Source organism: Pinus tabuliformis, chromosome 1_2 (assembly GCF_031772625.1).
Source record: "Pinus tabuliformis cultivar Carrire ecotype Pingquan chromosome 1_2, CPIR1, whole genome shotgun sequence".
In the NCBI taxonomy this organism is placed as follows: Eukaryota; Viridiplantae; Streptophyta; class Pinopsida; order Pinales; family Pinaceae; genus Pinus; species Pinus tabuliformis.
In genome coordinates, this window is record NC_142298.1 from 56,126,651 (window position 1) to 56,139,412 (window position 12,762).

General features: G+C 37.3%; 1 protein-coding gene across 5 annotated transcripts in view; it reads left to right on the forward strand.

The window, feature by feature from the left end:
* Positions 1 to 1,703: 1,703 nt before the first annotated feature.
* The window catches only part of LOC149204406 (peroxisomal fatty acid beta-oxidation multifunctional protein-like), a 29,613-nt gene continuing 18,554 nt past the window's right edge, over positions 1,704 to 12,762 (forward strand). Inside the window, exons 1-7 of one of the 5 annotated variants that reach the window (XR_016252369.1) lie at positions 1,704 to 2,385; positions 8,994 to 9,056; positions 9,282 to 9,344; positions 9,451 to 9,507; positions 10,094 to 10,161; positions 10,266 to 10,347; positions 10,446 to 11,430. Coding sequence is in view for 2 of the 5 variants with exons in the window: in XM_089394706.1 (XP_089250832.1) it covers positions 9,489 to 9,507; positions 10,094 to 10,161; positions 10,266 to 10,347; positions 10,579 to 10,688 (279 nt within the window). In the remaining 3 variants the exon portion in view is untranslated. Of the gene's footprint in view, positions 2,386 to 8,984; positions 9,057 to 9,281; positions 9,345 to 9,450; positions 9,783 to 10,093; positions 10,162 to 10,265; positions 10,348 to 10,445; positions 11,437 to 12,762 lie in introns of those variants that run through there. The other 4 variants (XR_016252367.1, XM_089394706.1, XR_016252368.1 and 1 more) reach the window with 4 other exon arrangements.

Sequence of the window (12,762 nt, forward strand, 5' to 3'; positions counted from 1 at the left end):
CAATCTAAAAAATAGCCGCATTTAGATTCTTGGTGTGGATCGTGTGCATACTCTCCTATGTATTTGCAACAGCATCATGGATGAGCCTGTTTTGGAGAAAGCCATGTTGTTCTGGTGAGATATAGCGCGAAAGAGTATTGCGCATTCTGCCTGCAATAGTCTTTGAAATGATTTTGTATATAATGTTGCACAGGGATATAGGCCTGAACTCCGAGAAACTTTTTGCATTTCTGTTCTTTGGAATGAGGGCGATGTATGTAGAGGTGATATGTTGATGTATAAAGCCCGTGGTCCTGGATTCTTCCACCATGCCCAGTAAATATTTTTTTAAAAATTAAAAAAATGTGTAAAGAGTTCTATCATCCATCCATCAGGACCCAGACTTTTATCACTCTTAAAATATTTTAGCACATTCAGTAGTTCTTCCTTCGTGACTTCCTTGTAGAAATCATCATTTTGTTCGTCCTCGTACATAGTCGAATAAGGTTCTATCCCCCAAATTAGATCTTTAGCCATTATATTGTCATTCATGTCATATGCCTTTTGATAGTAATGTACAACAACATTACAAATTCCTTTTGATTGATGAGTTTGACCGTACTCAAACATAATCTCCCACATGGAGTTTATGTTGCGAAAGAATCTGGTATTGCGATCTCCATCCTTTATCCAAGTCGCTTTGCTTTTCAATCGCCAAGTAGATTCCTCAATAGAAAGAAGGTTCTTCTTAACCCGACGGGCTGGTAACCTCTTAGTAGTCGTTGATCTTGGCATGGGGCCCACCATTAATTCTTTGGCATAATATTCTATGCCAAGCAGAGGGTCCACGTCTTCACGATTTATGTATATATTGTTGGGCTTGAAATTGGCGGATGTGTTGATGAGAGAGGCGGTGAAGCTCGTAAACATGATAAGTTTAAGTTGGTGGCTTCTTGTTGTTTCCATCGCGTAGTTACTTGGCAGCACGAGTTATTGTTTGTCAGCCATGGAGGCAACACTTTTCACAACTTAACGTGCGCATTGAGTTGTGCCATGATAATAATCGCGATTTTTCTCATAATTGGTGATTGTAATATAGGGATTTGGTGATAATGATCAACTTATAATTGCAATTCTCTTCATAAAATAAAAATTTATATGTATATATTGTGGTAACACCACTCCGAATATGTTATATCTTTTCGCTAAATGTATAACATAGACTCTGGAGATGTTAACTTATTTGGCGGCAGATTCATAATGAAATGGTTTTGAATTAAAGGGTTGTGCATGCTTATTTATGTTGGTTATATAAATGTATGTACCCGTCATATGTATATTCAACCGCGGTGAGTGCAATTATTAAAGCCGAGAGAGATTTGGGCGTTGGGAGGAAAGGCATAGTAGCTGGACCATAGACCCCAAGGTAGTGCACTGCACACCCCTCTTCAAGTGGAGGCCATGGATGTGGAGAATATCCACAAAGCAGAGGCACCGTAGGTGCTAAGATCATGGAACCTCGATAGGAGGCGGACCTTTAAGATTTTTCGGGTAGTGAAGAGCTAGTTAATGGTCCTGCATGTGAGGCCCGAAGTTGATATCAACTGTTGTATGAGAGTGATTTGAAACGCCAGATATTTCGGGCTGCAATTTGGCGATATTTTCTGCACAAGTTTGCGACTCGAAATCACTTCCAACATTTGATCTGAACTCCCCATATGTCTCCCCATATGTGAATTAACTGAGCATATTTTTGGCGGGGTCTTTTATTTATTGGTCAAATTATAAATGCATTCATTATATGTTTAGGCCGATAGGCCTTCCTTTGAAATAGACTTTCGTCATACTTTTCGTTCTCAGGTTGACACCTGGCGTCCATATTCCGCGGGCATCTGTCGTGATTTCTCTTTATTCTCAGCGCCGAGAACTTCCTGATTTTCCTGATTTCCGTCACTTTGGTAGCATCTGTCCTGCAACTTCCTGATTTTCCTGCTTTCCGTCAGTTTGGTAGCATCTGTCATGATTTCTGTTTATTCACAGCGCCGAGAACTTCCTGTTTGGTAGCATTATTGCTCAACACTCTCGAAAACCCAGTTATGCGGTCCCTGTTTTGCGGTGCACACATTCGTGGCTTGAAACCCCTGTTCTGCGATGCACGATCAACAGATTTGTGCTTTGGAAACCCTGTTCTGCGGTTTCCGTGCTTCCATGACCTTAGAACTTCCTGCTTTTCCTGCTTTCCGTCCGTTTGGTAGCATCTGTCCTGATTTCTGTTTATTCACAGCGCCGAGAATTATGAGGTTAAGGTGAAGGCGGAGATCGGTGTTATGGCAGCGGAGCGGGCGTCGTTTGAGACCGTGAAGCCGATTTCGCACGGATTGGAAGGCAAAGGCGGTTGTCACTCAAGTATGAAATTGCATCAGCCATTCGCAACTTTTGTTTATTTTTTCACTAATTGCAGTCCCGGGAGTAAAGTCTCTGAGTATTTCAATGAATTGTAGTATGTCAGGTGTCTAAAATACAATGCGGGTTTGTAAATGAAAGTTGGTACAGGGAAACGTCGAAAAAACACTTTTCTATGCAAATGCAATTTTAGCCAGTCTCGAGACATCAAAATTTGGAAGGATAAATATTCAAAACAACCCCTATGTGGTTATTCCAGTCCTTAATTTCATGTTCGATGACATGATCTCTTTCTTTAATAGAAGGAAAGAGAAGGCTCCGATTTAATTATTATGTTTTTTGCTGGCTCCGCTTGTTGTAACGATCACCCAGATTTAAATCTCCGCAGTCAGGTTTCCGTACGGAAGCCGCATCCAAGACCAGGTTCACTCAGGTTCAAATCTTGCCAAGTGGGCTTCTATAGAAAGACTGTATCCAAGAACAGGTGAAAATCCTGATGACCTTATTGACTCACGGATGCTGCAACGTAAACTGTAAAGTGTCTCTGTTTGTAGGTACTATTGCCCAGATGTTTGTGCTAAGAAAAAAAGTCTCGCGTTTTTACTTATCCTCTAGGAAGTTAGGTTATGGTCCGGATGACCCATGTTTCGTGTTATCCACAAGAAAAAGAATAGGTGGCAGATCTACCAGCCCAGGTTAGTAGTTTGTTTACCTATTGTGCTCTTCTAGGTTCTTTTAGGACTTGTAAAGATGTGCTTTCATCGCGAAGCCCCTGCTGAACAAGGGCAATTACAAGCAAGTCATTAATAACGCAGAAACCACAAGTAAATTACAGGGCTCTGGAATTGTTAAAAGGTTCTCTAAGGAATTAGAACAACCATTGTACCTATTTATCTTTTGTAAGTCTATAATGCCTATATTTATTTCGTAAAGGGGACATCCTTGGACACAGAGTCCAAAGTCCACAAATCACATAGGGTTTTTGCATTTGGTCAGACAGATATTGCAAGACGTCAATCGTATGCATCAAAAAATAATCTCAACATGCTTGTAATGACACAAAACCTCAGAATAGCAAGAATAGAACTATTCAGCTCTTGCAAGCAGGCACTTGGTTCACTTGTAAGTTGTGAGGTCAACAAAGTTTTAAGCCTTACATCAGGGTTCTATCCCTGCTGTTGTATGTGCCAAATGAATAGCACATCGAAAAGTGATGAGGCAGGCAACAAATCCCGGGCCATTTTAGCAGAATAGGTAAGTACCGGCAAGTTCGTGTTATGTAGTGCATCCCTAGACCTCAGGGTGTGTTTCTCGAAGTTTCTTCTAAAATGAAATAGAAATATTCAGCTCTTTCAACAAGAAGACTCAGTAAGTGTCTATTGGATGAAATCATACTCTGCTCTCGGTCAGTGTGTTGCTTGCGGAACATTGAGTGGTTTAGAACGATATCATTCATTGCGAGTTACGATAAAAGGTAAATATTAAATTTCAGTCAGTTATTCTCAAAATTGGATACATAATTGCAGTTGAGAAATCCTATAACAGTTATTAGACAGAGGATGGGGACGAAGACAGAATAAAGACGAAAAATAGAAATAGAAAACAGAACTGTCCAAAAACCAGCGTTGAGCAACCAAGGCGGTGCAATCTTGCTAGAAAAGGATACCTAATGATACCCGACAAAAGAATTGCTCAAATTTCGAAACGAAGGCAATGCTTTCTATATTAAGGGTATATAAGATAAAAACCCTACACTTTTCAGTAGAGTTGAAAAATACGGTTGCGAATTAGAGTTATTTTAAACTAAAATTTTGCAACGCTAATGTTATTCTAAAATCAAAAAGCATTCTATTCACATATACAAAAATTCGCGCAATATGAAAAACAGAACATTGATTAAAATAAACTTTAAAGTCATCCACTGTATTGGCGTGATCCGGAAAGGACACAGGAGACACTAATTATTGATGTTGACTCACCATAACAAACAAATCAGTTGGAAATATAATCAAGAAAAGATACTGCCTAGGTGGAAGAAGAAAAAGAATCAGTTAAAGAGATTAAGGATGTTCAAAAAGCTGCAGACAGTATCAATAAAGAAATTTATCTTACTTCAACACCAACAGTGCCAGAAAACTATAAAATAGATTTGAAGTCTTTCCAAACTCCAGAGTATTCTCTGAAGATTTATCTCCAAATGTTTTAGTAACACCTTTTTCAACTAGTATTCCACTAATAGTATATATTTTCAAACCATTATTTGAAGTTGACACAGTGTCATCTCTCACTAATTATTAAAATTCTCAAACCAAATTGGTTGTGAAAAGGACCAGGAAAAAGTTCAGTTGGTAGGCTATTGGCGATCCGAAGGAAAAAGTTCAAGAATCCACTCAAGCTCTTGGTTCCTATTTTTATTACCAACAAAATGTAGTGAGTGGACTTTCTATTGATTATGATCAGAAAGTTTGGAGAATCAAAGAACTGGAAGTTGAATTGGAGAAAAGTAGAATATTTAATGAAGAATAGTGGCAAACACATTATGCCACTCTCAGAGAAGGTTTTTCAATATCTCAGCAATAGTTAGTGGAGGATTTCAATACAGAAAGGTTAAATTGTTAAAATGAATCATAGAATAAATTGGCAGAAATGGAGAGCAAATATGCTCAACAAGTTGCAAATATAAGAAACGATAATGAGGATTAGATCAGAATTTTAAATGAAGAAGATGAAAGTAAAATAGAGATAATCTCTTCCGCATTAAAACAACAGGTTGAAACTCTTCAGTTGCATGTAAGAAAAAATCAGGAAGTTGGTTAAAGTATGATTATGTTCAAACAACAGGCCTTGCAGGTTAATTAATTACTACAAAAGAATCAGATTAAGTTTTATATGCAGCTAGACAAAATATATAGATATTATCAATATATTGTTCATCTAAGTGACATGATTGAGTCTCTAATGGTACAAGACAAGAATATCAAGCAAAGATTCATCTTAATCCTGGATTGGGAAAAACAGTTCAACCCAGAAAATATTGAAAAGGTTCCGAAGAAAAATGTAAAACTTATGTTTGCCTCATTAGGGCAAAGAAAATATGATTTTACAGAAATTCAAGAATGGATTAAAAGTATCATCCAACTTTGCAATGAGATTTTGGATTATGACTATGATATTGTTGAGGAATTTAATTTACCAAATCCAAAAACTTTAAGGGAAGCAGTATCAAGGATCATCAATCAGCGTGAGATTGAAGAATAGGGAGCATAAAATGACAAAATAATCAAAGAAATTAAAGTATGGAATCAACAAGACTTTGAGATACCTTTCCAGATTCTGCATATTTTGGTTTATATTTAAGACCTGTCATTTTGATTTGATCAGTACCTTTGAGGTTCTAACATCTTTTACGAACACACAATCTTCTATACAGTTTCTTTGTGTTAAACTTGCTCTTTTTTTGCACAAAAACAGTTAAAATTTATATTCTAAAAAACTGTGGCTAAACCATAAGCGTAGGTTTACAAGAAATAGATAGTTTTAGGCAGACATACCCTAGAGTGCACAGACAAGTATAAATTATCCAAAAAATATTGTGGAGGCCTATCCATGTCATTCTACTCTGAATTCTGCATGTGTGCTGCTTAAGAAACTGACATACTAACAATACTATTAGACAAAACATGGTATGAGCACACATTTTCAGAGAAAATTTTGATTGTGCACACCTAAGGATAGGTAGGAGGCGAGGTCATTCAAAGCCCTTCCTTGCAGTCCATGAAATTACATGGGTTGGTAAGGCTAAAATTATATCGAAACTGCCCACATTCTTTCCCCTTGCACATCATACTCCATTTGCCTCTTTGTAACTTTGTACGAAAAGAAAATGGGAATTGAATTACTCCTCTTTCTGCAGATCGTTGCATTTAGATGGGTTGGTCAGGCTGCAAATAAATAGAAACTGCCCATGATAGTCTGCAATCTGGCCACAGTTGTGTGACTGATGGAATCTGATTGTTGTTATGGTCTGGATGCTGTTTTCAGGGTCCTGTTTCTGACAAGAGGGAGGACCCAGATAGCTGTTATTACAAACATGAGCTTGGCCCCAGATAGTTCTTCTAGATGCCTGGACTGAAGGAATGTGTGAACTTTCAGATTCAATAGCTATACATAGTGTTTGAATAGCGTGTTCGTTATATGCAATGGCTGCTATTCAACATATGTTTAATGAAAGTGATTCCCTATAATGTGCAAAAATGCACAAGCACAGTGAGTACACCCGAATATAGCATATTAAAAAAAAAATTGTGCATTGTTCAGAAAATAGTTAATATATCATGAATTATGCACAAGATTCACAAAAGAAGCACACTGCTTCCAAGTGATGGGTCTCACACTGCCTGCCCTAAGTGTGGGCACTTTATGTCGATGCCTCCAAGGCCTACTAATATGAACCACTTATAAAAAATTATTACAAAGCCATAAGGAGTCCAGTCAGCCTTTAAAAAGGGTCTGCAAAGGGTAAATTAAGTGAGCGAAATACATGGCAATTTCCTTGATTGAACCACATCTCTTAATGGGTAGGATCAGTATTGGGAATGGTTGGCAAATGTTCTTATTTCATTGATGTTTTGACGGTACTGTAAGACTATAAGGATCTTTGAGTCGCTTGAGGTACTTCCGAATTTGCACAATATGTACCTTGTCACTAATTTATATTCTAAAAAACTGTGGCTAAACCATAAGCGTAGGTTTACAAGAAATATATAGTTTTAGGCAGACATACCCTAGAGTGCACAGACAAGTATAAATTATCCAAAAAATATTGTGGAGCAACCAAGCTACTTACGGAGGTGGCTTAGTGATCAGGCCTGGGCCAGCGTAACACCTACCGAGAGCAGCTGAACCAACCGAGGGATTGGCCTTTTATACGATTTCTTAGGTCTACACAGGTTCCCAATATCAAGAGTTAATTCGAACTCTGGAAAAACTTGTCAATTGATTTGGGAATGTAAAAAATACACTAAATTTACTTTTTCTGGGCAGGGGTAAACACTTTTTTATGGTCTGTTGGGAGCAATAAATCCCAACTTCATCCCATAAAGCCTCTATTAATGCGGGTGCTGTAAATCTTCGCCGATTCATACACGAGTGGGGCTCTATTCCAACTGCGGTTTGAACCTGGGTTGTTATTGTGGTGACTTCCCTGTCTCGACCTCTAGACCATAGCTCAACAAAGGAAAAAATAGCTTCGGGGGAGAAAATGTGTTTTTGATTAATACAAGTATTTATGACAGCTATAAAACGGGAATATTAAAGACAACTCATTTTATATTTTATATACATACACACACTTGAAATGCTATGGATTCTCGATAGGTGACACAGGTTTGTTGGTTGGTTGCTGTCAAATTAGGTTAGAAAAACAAACACAACGAGTGTCTTTTTGGGTTCTCTCTATCTTTTAGATAGAGATGGCAAAGTCTGAAACATCACTTGAAAGTCAGAACTTATTGAATCAGTTGGACTCGCCTGTGACCTTGACTCTGAATATATAACTCGAGGTCAAGTTAGATTTGGTTTCCTCAAAGAACAGAGTTGAACTTGGAAATTTGACTCAGACGAATTAGAATAGTCTGGCAACATTCTTTAAATTTCTCATGCTTCTTTGTTTTTCTGAAGAAGCTGCTTTTTGGCCAAACTAGCATTACATTGTAGAAGTTGTACTGAATTCTCACTTTTTTTGGCAAATTTTGGATAGAGTGGGCAAAGCTTAAAGTAATTGAGGAGTCTACTCTTGTCAGAGTCATCTTCATTTTTATGGATGCTTGCTTGATCTAATCCTGAGATTGACTTGCAAGTTAATGCAAACTATCAGCTTTTAAAGAATCTTTAGAAGGAGGTGTTAAAAAAAATATGGGACTCTGAAGTCTTGTTAATGAGAAAAGAGAGTACAAACATAAAATCAGGTCAGCCTGATGACACCTTTGCAATCAGAGATGTGATTTTGAGATTAAAGATTATGAGCATAGTTAGAAAAACGAGAACTATCTTGGACATTCTTTGTTGTGAAAATGAGTAATGAAATATGCTGATAAGCCTATGGAAAGAAAGGATATTCAAGTCTTGCAATAAAAGCATAGTTGATTACGAGAAATACATAATGTGGAATGCATAGCGTAAAAGTTAGAGCGATATCTAGAACAAATACATATTACTAATTGGTTGAACCCTTAATTGTGATAATTAATTTCAAGAAAGAGCTCTTTCCATTAGGGAATCTCATAATGCAGATTCTAGATTGTAGATCAGCATTATCAAGATCATCATAACATAGAACCATTCATCGTTGTAATAAATTTCAAGAACAAACTTTCGGTGAACCTTGCACATACCAATTCCAAATCATAGGTCAACCTTACCAAATTCATCATATTACTGTCCAGTAAGTAATTGACTACGTCATAATTTTATGTTCATTGAAAGAGAAGGCTTAATGACATACGCATTTGTGTGTTGATATCTTGGTGTAAGTAATGGATTAGCATATGTGTCATCATTTAACTTAATATCTGTAGTAACCATTCAATTGGTTTTATTTACAGTTCTTGCAGGCTTGAAAGAAAAATATGACAAAGCAATGAGGAGAAATGATGTTAAGGCCATTGTTGTCACTGGTATGCATGTTTTGAAGTTGTCGGTTGCAATCAAATTTTGAAGGATTGTTTGATTATAATAGTGATAGTGATATGAATGCAGTTTGCAGAAGGGATGGAAACTGTACTAAATGTTCAATGGTGTTATAAATCTTTATATATATTCATATATATAGAGAGATGTAAATGCTTCTGTTCAAAAAGCGAGATGATTTCATGTCTATGTCTCTGTTTTGGCATTGTTAGGTAATGGAGGGAAATTCTCAGGTGGTTTTGACATCAACGTTCTCCAGGAAGTACAACAGACTGGTATGCCAAACTAAGTTTTCATACAAAATTCAAATTCTGTTGCAGATTGTTTCAAAGGTTTCCATGTTTGCTCATATTCAATTCTCTGTAATTGTGTATCTAGCAGGGAACTTGTAGCATTTGGGTAGAGTTTCTGTTGATCTTATGATCAATACTATTGAAGGTAGGCGTTTGTTATATATGTTGCTTTTTTTTGTTTTCACTAAAGTTGCAAGTTGTCGGTGATATGTATGGCTGAAGTGGGGGTCCTGTATCTCAGGAATGTTAGCTATTATCAAATCCACAAATAATGTATAAGATAGAGGAATGCTGCTTTTACTTTGACTTGTCATTTCAAAAAACATTACCAATTTTTGTAAAAGACATTTTGCTATATCGTTATTTTCCATGTGCAATTTGAATACTATAAAGCGAAACATTATCATACCCTTCACATTTTGAGCTTTTCTAGGAATGTGCCAAAATATGGATACCTAGGCTTATTGTAGAGTATAGTTGGATTTGATGGTATAGTTAAAAGTAGCATTCTTATAGCATAGGTAGGAACTCATCAATGTATTGGTAAAGGATGCTACATGTTTTCCTGTATTGTAATACGTAGCTGGATATGTTGATATTGTTAACATAAAAAAATTAAGATTCTGATGGATGTTTAAGCACCCCTGAAAGTTTGGAAAATGATTCTATGTGTTTTTAGGATGGAACCTTTTTCTGGCTCTGACCTTTTTGGCCTTTTGGTGTTGTTATAGAGGCTAAGAAACCTTCCGTAGCTGCTATTCAAGGGCTTGCACTTGGTGGTGGATTAGAATTAGCAATGGTATGTGGCAATGATTGTCCATCTCTTGTAATTTTATGTTTTGGAAGGGGAATTTTGGGAACTTACATGTTTTGAGTTATCATGGATGTATTTAATTTACGCAGTCTTGTCATGCTCGTATTTCAACCCCAAAAGCGCAACTTGGGTTTCCAGAACTTCAATTTGCGATTATTCCAGGATTTGGAGGTAAGATTTCTCAATGTACATTTATCTGTCTCAGCAGGGCTGACTTCATACTGTGGTATAGCCAATTCTAATCTTACTATGAATTCTCTGGAAAATAGGTAATGATTTGTTTCCAGCCCTGAAGACTCTTAAATGAAGAAGGCGGCATGCAGGCTTTTATATTTTATATTTTATTGCGAAGTTATTTGTGGCTTCTTGAGGGTTGATTTTCCCATGCTTTAAACTTGTCAGATCATTGGACTGTCATAGCTCCTGGCGTGCACGTTATTGTTGTATCTATGAATGGGTTTTTCTGCTTCTTGGCTTCGATCATGACTATATGGGGTGGCCTTCTGCACTGATTTCCATCTGCATTCATCATCATGAGCTAGAGAGTCTATGATGTGTTTTGTCTTATAAGTTGGCATGTGTTCTGTTTGATCATTCTTTTGTGTCTTCGATCATGGTTTCAGTATTCTGGATATAGTCTTTGGCTTGAACAAACATCTCTGCTAGAAAAATTCAACAATTCCAATTTAATAATCCTATCGGCCTCTCTTTGTACCTTTTGGGACAATTGCTAGTTTATATATGTTGAGTGTTTTGTTTATAATCGTCGTTGTGTATAGTGGACATGTCGTGGAACCAACACATGCGATAAGGATACCAAGGTGGACCCGTGGGAAGGCCCGCCCTATTTTATAATGAAAGAAAGAAAGAAGAAAGAAATTATTTTGACGTCTACGAGGCTAAAGATAGCCTATGGGACAGATTGCTTCTTCATCTGCTTGATGTATTCGGCCCTTTTTTTGTGAAGCTTCACAATAAATGCCCCCATCTTCTCGACAAACCCCTCATTAAATAGATTATCCCAAGAGCTAGCTACCAACGTATCTGCATAACTTTCCCTGTTGTCTTTAAAGGCCTCACATTCTAAAATGAAATGTTTTTCTGTTTCCACTTTTCCAGAAGAACAAAAAATGCATACCCTTTCCTCCCACACTTCCTTTGGCCTTTTGGCTCTCCAAGAGATATTGGCCTCTATGTATGCTTTTGGTTGATGATTATGAGTGGGATTAAACACTTCAATATAGTAATTTTTCTTTCTTCCTAGCTCCTTCTCCCAAGTACGTTTGTGGAACTTTTCCATAACAAAAGCTTTTATCTCTTTGCTGTTTATGGGGCACGCGTTCAAGCAAATATCCCATTTACTAAACCATTTGTTATTTTGCTGCATCCAAGTTTTTTTGCTCTTGCACAATCTATCATTAAAGACAACCTTAGGCCATCTACCCTCTTCCATTTGCTCAATTTTTTTTAAATACCTTATGACTCACACCATAGCAATTGCTTCAATAGGAGCAGTCCTCGTTTCACTTAACAAGATATCATAAGGAATTGCACTTTTAATCTTAAATTTGTTTGTAATCAAACGCTTCTGAATTTTCTCAATTTGTCTCCACTGCATGTCGGAAGTACTGCTAGCCCACAGTTCACAACCATATAGAATCACTGGAATCACTAGAAGCCCAAAAAGAGTTTGAGTGGTCTTCCAGTCCCATAACTCTGCCTCTCTACACCTATTTTGAAAAGCATAAAATGCTTTCCAACCCCCCAAAGTTCTTTTCTTTCTACAACCATCCCAGCTTAGATTTTTGTTGAAGTCAATTCCGAGGTATTTGTAATCCGCAACTTCTTCCAGAATGTTGCCTTCAAAGTAGAACTTATGTTGGTTATGTTTTCTTTTCTTAGAGAAGACCACTACTTTCGTTTTGCTGATATTGACTTGCATCCCCACACTTCTACAAAAATGCTCAAGGGATAGTAAGTGCTCTTGCAAATCAAGAGCCGATTTAGCAATCAGAATAAGGTCATCCGCATACAAAAGAAGCCTTATAACAAACTTGCACAAATAGATACCATCACCCCCTTGCGAATTTAACCACTCCTCAAGCTTGTCGATATATAAACCAAAAAGGGTAGGAGATAGTGGCAACCTTGCTTGACCCCGATATCGCTTCTAAAACTTTCAGAAATGTCTGTTGAAGTTCTAATTTTGACTTTCACCTCTTCATACAGCCTATGCACAATTGCTCTCAAATGTTTAGGAACCCCAAGTTCCTCCATTCTTTGCCAAAGTTTATCCCTAGGAACCGAGTCAAACGCTTTTCTGAAATCAACAAAGCAACAAAAGACTTCTTCCTTCTTCTCCCAAACTTTTTTAATGATGTGCCTTAAAGTTACGCAATGATCAACTGTGGAATGCTTAGGTCTAAAACCTGCTTGCCCTTTAGCACGCTTATTTCTTTCTTCTGCCCACTTGCTAATTTTGTTTTCTAGCATGCTTCCAAATAGCTTTGCAAACAAAGGGTTTATCATGATGGTCCTATAATTGGTGGGATTATTGATGTCGCCGCTCTTGAAAAGAGGTATTGC